At 40.5% G+C, this 11,255-nt stretch overlaps 2 protein-coding genes across 2 annotated transcripts; both read left to right on the plus strand.

Annotated features, from left to right (window-relative positions):
- The first annotated feature begins 2,428 nt into the window (after positions 1 to 2,428).
- On the plus strand, positions 2,429 to 3,376 carry LOC146445133 (taste receptor type 2 member 40-like). The gene has a single exon (XM_085049811.1). It carries the CDS (start codon positions 2,429 to 2,431, stop codon positions 3,374 to 3,376), a length of 948 nt encoding a protein of 315 aa, XP_084905937.1.
- Positions 3,377 to 8,102: 4,726 nt separating this feature from the next.
- Positions 8,103 to 9,038, plus strand: LOC146445134 (taste receptor type 2 member 40-like). The gene has a single exon (XM_085057461.1). It carries the CDS (start codon positions 8,103 to 8,105, stop codon positions 9,036 to 9,038), a length of 936 nt encoding a protein of 311 aa, XP_084913587.1.
- The last annotated feature ends 2,217 nt before the right edge of the window (positions 9,039 to 11,255 follow it).

Here is an 11,255-nt window from a genome sequence, read left to right on the forward strand (position 1 = left end):
CTAAAAGGCAGCTCCTGTCCAAGAAACCAAAACCACTTCTTTTATCCCTGCAACATGAAACTGAAATTCTAACAGTTTGTGAGAAAGTAACTGCTTTACAGAAAATTTTCACACCAAAATTATGTGTGTGACACCTCCAAAAATTCCCATACAGGTACACTTGTAACATTTGGAAACAGAATTTCTTAATCTGTTACAAAAACTTCGTAAGGAACAGCTTCTATGGCTTTTGAACCCTGTTTTGGATTAATGATAAAATTTTCTCTCTTCTGAGAGCTAAGGGCTCTGACACCCCCTCCCCCACCCACAACAGAATTTCTTAGATGGAAGTGAAGAAAAAACTATTTATTTAATAAAACCACGCAGAGTGCCCTGCAAGGCACAGGGAAAGGGGAAAACCAAGGGGAAAAGGAGTTATTAAACCTGATTAAAAGGTCTTGTTTCCTCAGATAGCTTTCCCCCTCGGGCCCTGTGAGGGGGACTGGGCGGAGCTGCCCGAGAGCTCTGCTGTCCTCTGGGCTCCCTTGTGTTTTCGGGCGACGAAGCACATCGAAGAAAACGGGTCGAAACGAAGGAAAAATGAAAAAAAAACCAACCGGAACAGAGCCCACTTCAACAGCGTCCCCGCGTGCTGTCTCTGGAGAGAGCAAAGAATCCTCCCTTCCCCCATCTTGCTCCCCCGTGGCGAGGCTTGGGGAAAAAGTTTTCAAAACCCGCATTTCTCTCTGCGGCTGAATGTAGTTAAAGTGACAGGACTACATTTTTTGAGCATATAAGCCAACTATAGGGAATAAAGGATTATCATAACATCACTCCAAGACAAACCCATTGGTTAAACATATAAAACCAGAACAATATTTGATTTGTTGTCAAGTTTTTACATCCAAGAAATTGGCAATTTACAGCTTAATTTCAACAAAGAACTTTGCAGATGGTGTAGTGGGAAAGCCTTTCAGAGCAAGTATCAAAAGAAACTGAACATAGAGCCAGACCATTGAAGCACTGCGTCACCAAATGGAAATCCCAGAGTTTATGAAATGGGCTTAATGAAAAGTTAAAATAATGGAACATATCCAATCATATCGCTCTCTCTAAAAACGATTACTAATAATTTTAATTTAAAATAGTTTTTACCAACATCAAAATTAATTAATTTTTAACATATTGTTTATTGGATCCTGAACTATTTCAATCTTTTTCTTGGTGTACGTTATATAATAATAAGTATCTAAACGTAACATGAACATAACATATACAATGCTACATGCATCAAGTATATAAACAGATGTACATATATGTGATGTGAATGCTTACAAAGTTCTACTCCGACAGGTACCTGATCACAAAGGTTTGATCACTGCCCTAGGCAAACTGGAAAATTCAAACTATGCAAAGAAACAGCCTTGAAAATGTCTCACAATTTCTCCCTTCATCACTTCCCACAGCTTCTTGGTGTACTCCTGACAGCTGCTTGTGTCACTGCATTTCTAAAGAACCTTTGTGTCTTTCCTTCTATGCTCTATCCTACAGATAAAACATGACTCCAAGTCCTCTTCACTAAATCCAAGGCTCTCCACTCACCTGTGCCTTCTTGGATGTGGAAAGTGTTTGAATTCACTTGTGTTAGCAAGTACAGCAGAATTTTAAAAGTATTCATATTCCATATGGGAGCAAGACTGATTTGATTGATTTTACTGCCATTGCTCCTGTGTATTGCCAGATCTTAAATTTCTTAGAAAAATTCTGGAATTTTTCAGGAGGCTTGTGAAAAATAGGCAAGTGAAGTACTCTGGTAGAATGACTGTCTTTTTCTCTGTCCTTATCTCCCTACAAAATTATTGTTCGCTTTTGGGACAGTCCAAGGAAGAATGTAATGAAAACTATAATACTTAAAAATATCCACAAACCAAAAATACCTGGGACAATCCTCCTTCCAGCAGCCATTTGAACATACCTCATAAGGAAAAGGAGCTGACCCAGTATTACAAGAGACCACAGTAACTACTCTCATAAACCCTGTAGCAATAACACTTCAAGACAGGGAGAGATTATGGCATCTGGGAAAAAAAGAGCAAATCTAGACATATAAAGCAGGACATCAGACACTGGAGTGCAAACCTGCAGATATGAAACCCCACTTCAGCTGCTCTATAACCATACCAGTGCAAATCCCTTCACCAAACTGAAAACTATGTAATTTAATCTTTGTCCAATTTGCATGCTTAGACAAATCAGCTGAGCTATCAACCCCAAAAACAACATGCAAAATAGCAGAAATATGGAATGACATTATGATTCTTGTGCCCCTGAGATAAATAGATGAGCAAGTGCCCATAACAGCTCCACTTGGATAGGCAGTGCCTGGCAGATCTGAGGCTTTCAGGAGCCCAGGTGAAGCTGAGTAATAACTCCAAGCTCTTGTGTTGCAATGGTCACATCTTTTGCTCTCATTTTCCTTTCAATTGCTATAATTGAAGCCATGGCAGGAATTCTAGGAAATGGAATTATCTTGGCTGTCACTTCATCAAGCTGCATTGGGAGCAAAACATGGTCTCCATATGATATGATCATGATCTCTCTGAGTTCATCTAGAATCATTTTGCAGTCCTTGTTTATACTGCAATTCTTCATTATTATATTTCTGGAAACCTATTATATGAAAAACGTGTTGGTACATTCCAAGATAGTTTTTATGTTTCTGAACTGCTGCGGTCTCTGGTTTGGTGCCTGGCTTAGTGTCTTCTATTGTATCAAGGTTGCCAGTTTTACACAGTCTTTCTTCATCTGGCTGAAGCAAAGGATTGCCAGGCTGATGCCCTGGATGCTGCTCACATTATGGCTCTGCTCCTTTGCAACTGCAATTCCCTTTGCCTGGAATGACTATGGTGTGCATGACAACTTCACTGTTCCTCTACCCGTGACAAACTCTTCAGCAATGACAACCACAAGGAAAGACAGATTGACTTCATTGTTTTATTTCTGTAATGCAAGTACAGCTTTGCCTTTAATACTGTCTATTATTTCAAGTGTCCTGCTGATTCGGTCTCTCTGGGCACACACCAGACAGATGCAAAATAATGCAAGTGGCTTCAGGGATCCCAGCTTAGAGGCTCATATGAAAGCCATCAAATCAGTCTGTTTCTTCCTCATTCTTTACAGTGTATATTTTATTTGTTTCCTTCTTTTCTTATTCAGTGTTGTTTCACCTTTAAGCGATGGGGAATCTGTTTGTGAAGCTGTAATGGCTGCCTGTCCCACTGGACACACAGTGGTCTTAATCTGGAGCAATCCAAAATTTCGAGAGCTGCCAGACAGGATTTGGTACCACACTACCTGTCCTGTCAAAATTAGATCCATGTTAAAGAGAATCTCTTAGCCTTGGCTTTCTAGTTGAGATCCAAATGAACTAAATTGAAGTCGTCAGAGGTATGAAGTAATTGACGCTGGAATGAGTAGATTAGGGCATTGATCTGGAATCATGAATATGGGTGGAAATTTGCTTTACTTATATTAGAGTCTTGTTATGAAGAATTGTTTGAATTGTTTCCTATTTGCTGTAATTTCCTCGGAAATCACCATGGTTTCTCTAAGACAGCAGAAAAACAAGGCCAAGACTCAGATTCCTGTATGATTCAGGAAAGGATGACATGGCCTTTTGATCTTGCTGCTCTTGCTGAAGTAGTGATCACTGTCACTGCATTATGATTACACCAGGACTGGAATTTCATATCCTTTCCAGCTGCAGTGGTAGTTCATTTACTTTTAAAGGGACTGTCACCGAAACATACAGGACTTGGGCCTTGTGTTGACTAAGCCCTTTCTGATGGAATGTGCCTGGTTTGGATGTTGTCAATCTGTTTGAAGCAATGTACCCATATTTGATCTTAGTCTGTGCCTCAATTGCTTTCTTTTAAAAGTTAAAAAATACCTACTTTATAATAACCTGTGTTGGAGTCTTCCTTCCCTTCATGACAGAAACTGGTTCACAGGTGACTTGAAGCAGTGGCTTGCAGGAACATCTTTCCTGCCATTTAACAGAGCTGCTGAAAATTCAGCACATGGCAATGACACCCTCACAAGGCGTTGCCAGCACCAGTGAAACATGCTGCTTTCCAGCTCAGCACCATGGAACACCCATGGTGGGAGGGTTGGTCCATCCTCTGCCCTTCCCTGCTGTCCCCTCACTGCTCTTCAGCCACAAACCTCAGGCATCTCTGACCACACCAACAGGCAAAACACATGGGCTGTGCTCACCCCACAAACTGTGGGTGCTGTCCTGCTCCTGGCTGAGCTGTGAGGCACATGGCTGCTCAGCAGGGACACCCTGAACAGCTGCTCTTGTTAACATTGGGTTAAAATGTTTGTTAAAAATAGGCTTTAGGAATGGGATAGGTAGGCACTACATGTCCAGGGCTCAGCGACATGGTCACGGAGATTGCTTAGAGAATCGGGATTGTTTTAGTGAAATCATGCGGATTAGCACCTGTGAAATAAATCAGAAATACTGTGGGAGAAGGGGGGCTTAAAGTAATGCTTGGGGGGAAACAATGGAACAATGATAAGTTGATAATTAACATATGATTACATCGCTGTTCTGTAAGGGAAGATATAAAACTGTATTCACTTCAAATCCATGTTGAAGTCAGATTTGGGTAGATGTTACACCCTGGCTTCCCAAGCTCGAGAATAAAAGGCACCTGCATATAATCATTCAGTGATTATGTGTTTTCCACACTAACACTCTCGTACAACTTGTTTACATTAGCTTATTCCACATTCCTCATTCCTCATGAGATTTGAAAACAGTCCTGCGCTATCTTCCTGGCTCTTGAAGTGCATCATCCCTCCAAAGCTTTATTTCCATAGAGTTAAATGAAATAGCTTCCTGTGTATTGACATGCATTTGAGAATCTAAGAGGCTAAATAGACAGAAATATTGGAAGGCACCTATAGGGTCTATCTCCTGGTAGACCTTTCTGTCTGTGTTTGACCAGCTCCCATATGAATAAAATATCTTCAACATGCATTTGACACACAGTCTACTAAATTCCTGTGTTCTACTGGATAAATTATGAGACAAGATTGATAAAGTCTTGTTCTGGGACAGAAAAGTAACAGCGTCTGTACCAGTAGGAAAATGAGAGTTACAGGAGTTAGAATCCTGTGATGTCATACATCGTGTCAGAAAGTAGGCTTTTCTCTCTTTTTCTCTGTTTTATTTGTAAGCTGGAAAATGGTTCTATTCTCGCACCATAAACTTGCCAGATGGCAACATGAGGAACGTTTCAAAATCATGGCCTCAGACCTTTCTGAAACAATCAGCACTATTTCCACACACCAACGCTGTTCAGCAACTCTGGCAGCTTGATTCAAATCAGGTACAGCAAATCAAATCAAGGAACAAACAAAATTCAATGCTCATCCTGCCCTAACACTGGCAGAAGGAGAAGAAAAGATCATGTTCCCTTGTGCTTGTTTCCATTGAGCATCCAGGAAAAAGCTCACAAGACTTTGTAGGAATCTGCTCACATGTAGCATAAAGCAATGACGCCAGCATTTGAAACAAAGTTCTTTCCTATTAAAGACACTTTTCTGTATTGAAAAAAGTCATCAGTGAGCAATTCAAAGAAAGAACGACAGCAATCCCCATTTATTTTCCAAAGCACAGTCTTTTCAGAGCAACAAAACACTAAGTAGATTAGAGTCATTAGGTCACGAAAAGAAATGCAAATATCTAAATTAAAGATCCGTACATGATCCTTGTCTAATTTTTATTGCAATTGGCACAGCCGGAGTTTTCATGAGTGAAACTCTGGAAGACATGCAATGGACTCGGTTTTCAGTGCCCATCTCAACAGGATTTTAAGGACAAGATAAACCTATGTGCCATGCTATACAGCTTTTCTGTGCATGTTGGGCCAGGGGACAACAAAAGGTTATTCGTGGATTATCTGGTGAAATTAAGGCCTTGGGTTTGGGGTTTTGGCTGTGTGCTTTCAGAGCCAACTTCCACAGTTCCACTGACTGACCTTAAAACCTCTTGCTGAGAGAAACCTCAGTGAGGTTTTGCCTCCTCTACTTTCAGGAGCTGCTCCTAAGCTGGGTTCTCACACTTGGTCTCTCCGTGAGCTGTGTGGCAGCTTTGTCTGTGCCTTTCCACCTGCTGAACTGACCTGGATACTCATCCTGGCCTGCAGACTGCAATTATTCGCTTGATCTTGGGCATGTCTTATCACTATGGACATACCTGGCAACCACTGAACTTCTGTCTGACCTTGATAATCATAACAGAACTGATTTGCTATCCGTGCCAATGTTTAGGGAGACTGCAGGCCTCAGAGTGTCCTTACTGTCTTTGCCTTGCCTTGGGGGAATTCCTTCAACATGGGGACAATTAATTGAATTTTTTGCCAATCAATAACAGAGTAGGGAAGTGTGAAAGAAAGACCAAAAGCAAAAATCCTTTCGACCCATCGCCTCCTCTTCACCCTTCTGTCTCCTCCCTCCCTGAGCAGGGCAGGGGAACAGGGAATGGGGACTGCAGAGGGCATCCTCTCCACAAGGGGCAAACCTACAGGAACAAACTGCTTCACCATGGGATCCCCACAGGCTGCAGCTCCTGTCAGGACACTTCTCCATGGTGGGATCTCCACAGGGTGCAGCTTCCTTCAGGGCACAACCACCTGCTGCCATGGGGGCTGTGAACTAAAAACACTTTAAAATATTTTTAACGAAGACTAGTTTGTACCAATATCAAAATTAATTAATTTTTTACATATTATTTATTGGATCCTGAACTATTTCAATCATTTTCTTGGTGTGTTTTATCATAAAACTATCTGTACATAACATTTTCATAACACATACAGTGGTACATGTATCAAATAAATAAACAAATATGCATCTCTTAGAGGTGAATGCTCACGAAGTTTTACTTCTATTTCTATGGGCACCTGATCACAAAGGTTTGATCACGCTTAGGCAAACACAGATTACATTAAGCACTGGTAAATTCAAACTATACAAAGAAACAGCCTTGAAAAAGTCTCACAATTCCTCCCTTCATCACTGCCCACAGCTTCTTAGTGTACTCCTGACAGCTGCTTGTGTCACTGCATTTCTAAAGAGCCTTTGTGTCTTTCCTTCTGTGTTGTATCCTACAGATAAAATATGTTTCTCAAACCTCTGCACTAAACGCAAGCCTCTCCACTCCCTTGGAAGACCTGCATCCTCTTGGATGTGGAAAGTGTTTGAATTCACTTCTTTTAGCAAGTACAACAGAATTTATACATGCGTATGTTCCATATGTGAGGAAAACTGACTCAATTCATACCTGTGCCATTGCTCCTATATGTAATGCTGCATATATCGAGAACTTGAATCCCTTAGGCAATGTCTGCATTTTTCAGGAGGGTTTTGAAAATGGACCAGTGAAGTACTCTGGTAAACTGATTTTCCTTTCCTCTATTCTAATAGTCCTACAAATTTTTGTCCTCCTTTGGGACACTCCAAGCAAGCATTCAGTGATAAATAGAATGCTTAAAAATATCCATACACAAAAAGAAAAACGGGGCAATCCCCTTTCCAGCAGCCATTTGAATATATTTGATAACGAAAATGAGCTGCTCCAGGAAAAGAAGAGGCTTTGGCAAGCATTTCTCATAAACTCTGAAGTAATAACACTGCAAGGCAGGGAGAGATTATGGCATCTGGTATAAAAAACAAATCTAGACATGTAAAGCAGGACATCAGACACTGGACGGCAAAGCTGCAGATGGAAAAACCCCACTTCAGCTGCTCCATAAGCCTTCCAATGCAAATCCCTTCACCATTGCAATGCAAACACTTTGGCCAATCTGAAAACACCGTAATTGAATCTTTATCCAATTTGCATGCTTAGACAAATCAGCTGAGCTACTAACCCCAAAAACAACATGTAAAATAGCAGAAATATTGCATGACATCATGATCCTTCTGCCCCTGAGATAAATAGATGAGCAAGTGCCCATAACAGCTCCACTTGGATAGGCAGTGCCTGGCAGATCTGAGGCTTTCAGGAGCCCAGGTGAAGCTGAGTAATAACTCCAAGCTCTTGTGTTGCAATGGTCACATCTTTTGCTCTCCTTTTTCTATCAATTGCTATAATTGAAGCCATGGCAGGAATTCTAGGAAATGGAATTATCTTGGCAGTCAGTTCATCAAGCTGCATTGGGAGCAAAACATGGTCTCCATATGATATGATAGTGACCTGTCTGAGTTCATCCAGAATCATTTTACAGTGCTGGATTATACTTGATTTATTCTTAACTATGTTTTGTGAACCCTCCTATTTTGATGAAAATTTTTCTGTAATTATCAAGACTGTGTATATGTTTCTGAACTACGCCATGCTCTGGTTTGGTGCCTGGCTCAGTGTGTTCTATTGTATCAAGATTGCCAGTTTTACACAGTCTTTCTTCATCTGGCTGAAGCAAAGGATTCCCAGGCTGATGCCCTGGATGCTGCTCACATCATGGCTCTACTCCTTCGTAACTGCAATTCCCTTTGCCTGGGATGACTATGGTGTGCATGACAACTTCACTGCTCCTCTACCTGTGACAAACTCTTCAGCAGTGAGAACCACAAGGAAAGACAGTTTGGGTTTATTAATTCTTCTTTGTAATGCGGGTGTAAGTTTGCCTTTAACACTGTCTGTTGTTTCAAGTGTCCTGCTGATTCGGTCTCTCTGGGTACACACCAGACAGATGCAAAATAATGCAAGTGGCTTCAGGGATCCCAGCTTAGAGGCTCATATGAAAGCCATCAAATCAGTCTGTTCCTTCCTTATCTTCTACATTATATATTTCATAGGTTTAATTTTTCTTTTATGCAATGTTTTTTTACGTTTTAGCATTGCAAAATCCATATGTATTGCTGTAATTGCTGCCTGTCCTGCAGGACACACAATGGTCTTAATTTGGAGCAATCCAAAATTTCGAGAGATGCCAGCTAGGATTTGGCTCCACAAAATCTGTCCAGTCAGGATCGGATTTATGTAAAAGATCATGATTTATCCTAGACTTTCTAATTGAGATCCAAATGAACTAATTTTAAACTATAAGAGGTATAAAGCAGTAGAAGATGAAATTAGTAGATTATACCACTGATCTGGACTTATGAAAAGGTGGAAATTGTCTCCTATTTACTCTTGTTTCCTTGATAATCGACACAGTTTCTCTAAGGCAGCAGAAAAACAAGGCCAAGATTCAGACAAGAATGTAATCACTTGAATTGCTTTATGTTAGTAATTCATGACACAAACAGATCAGGCCTGCTTGATCACAGGCATATTCATGTTTAATTTGTGAATATGGTGCTTGAATGCTGTTTCTGGTTGCTACAAGCTCATAATGAGGCTCCTAAGGGTTGCCAAATAATTTGGGAATATCTTACTGATCATTTTTGACTACTGTTGAACTCCAGGAAAATATTCATTGATTCTAAAGGCATTTATAAGATTCCAATATAATTCAAGAAAGCAGGACACAGCCATCTGAGTGTCCTGTACTTGCTGAAGCAGTGATCAGGGTCTGTGTTCCCAATAAAACGATACATTGGAGGACTCACCAAAATCCTGTGATTAGAGTTAAGAGGAAATGTGTCACTATATTAATGCTACATTAGAACTGGAATTTCATGATCCTTTTTAGCTGCAGTGGGACTTTATTTACTTTTAAAGTAGATGTCACCAAAGTGTATATGACTGTTGACTTTGGCTGACTAAGCCCATCCTGATTAAAAATATCTGGATTGGATGTTGTCAGTCTGTTGAAAGCAATGTAACTGTATTTGATCTCAGTCTGTGAAAGAATTGTTTTATTTAAAAAATTTAAAAATACCTAGTTAAACAATAACTTGTGTTGGAGTCTTCCTTCCCCTCATGACAGAAACTGGTTCACAGGTGACTTGAAGCAGTGGCTTGCAAGAACATCTTTTCTGCCATTTAACAGAGTTGCTGAAAATTCAGCACATGGCAATGACACCCTCACAAGGCATTGCCAGCACCAGTGAAACATGCTGCTTCCCAGCTCAGCACCATGGAACACCCATGGTGGGAGGGTTGGTCCATCCTCTGCCCTTCCCTGCTGTCCCCTCACTGCTCTTCAGCCACAAACCTCAGGCATCTCTGAGCACACCAACAGGCAAAACACGTGGGCTGTGCTCACCCCACAAACTGTGGATGCTGTCCTGCTCCTGGCTGAGCTGTGAGGCACATGGCTGCTCAGCAGGGACACCCTGAACAGCTGCTCTTACATAATTTGGTTTATGTTCTGTTCTTCCACATTCCCCATGAACATGAGATTTGAAAGCGATTCCTGTGCTATTTTCCTGACTCTTTAAATACCTCTTCCTCTAAATCTTTCTTTCCATGGAATATCACCAAACAGTGACCTGTACAATCACATGCATATGAGAATCTAAAAAGGAAAGTCAACAGAAATATTGGAATATACCTCATAGCATCAAAAGTAGACCTTTCTGTCTCTAACTGACCAGTTACCTAACTATAGTCATATGAATAAAAATACCTTTAACATATATTTTTTATATAGTGGGCTAAATCCCTGTGCTCTATTGGATAAATTATTAGATAGGTTTGATAACGATTTGTTGTGGAAAAGAAAATAACAATCCCTGTACTAGTAGAAAAATGACAGTTACTGGGATGATGGTCCTTTGATATCATACACTTTGTCTCAGAGTGAGAATTTTTCTCTTTTCTCCGTTCTGTTTGTAAGTCAGAAGTTGGTTTGATTCCCCCCATCCTAACTCTACCAATTTGCAACCTGAAGAAAGTTTGAACAACATAGATTCAGACCCTTCCAAAAGATCTGAACTATTTCCACACACATAAATGCCACTTAATTGCAATGGCAGCTCTGTTTGAGTCAGGTACAATGAATCAAACCAGGAAACAAACAAAATTCAAAACTCATTCTGTTCTAACACTGGCAGAAGAAGATGAAGGAAATTACATTGTCTTGTCGCTCCTTCCATTAAGGATCCAGGAAAAAGCTCATAAGATTGCCTAGGAAACTGCTCACATGTTGCATAAAGCAATGAGGCCAGCATTTGAAACAAAGGTCTTTCCCATTAAAGACACACTTCCAGTTTTCTGTAATTTAATGTTGAAAAAATCCTCAGTGAGTAACACAGACAAAGAAAGACAGCAGTCCCCAATTATTTTCTAAATCACAGTCTTTTCCAAGCAACAA

This window comes from Lichenostomus cassidix, chromosome 1, assembly GCF_008360975.1.
Source record: "Lichenostomus cassidix isolate B80296 chromosome 1, HeHo_3.0, whole genome shotgun sequence".
Classification (NCBI taxonomy): domain Eukaryota; kingdom Metazoa; phylum Chordata; class Aves; order Passeriformes; family Meliphagidae; genus Lichenostomus; species Lichenostomus cassidix.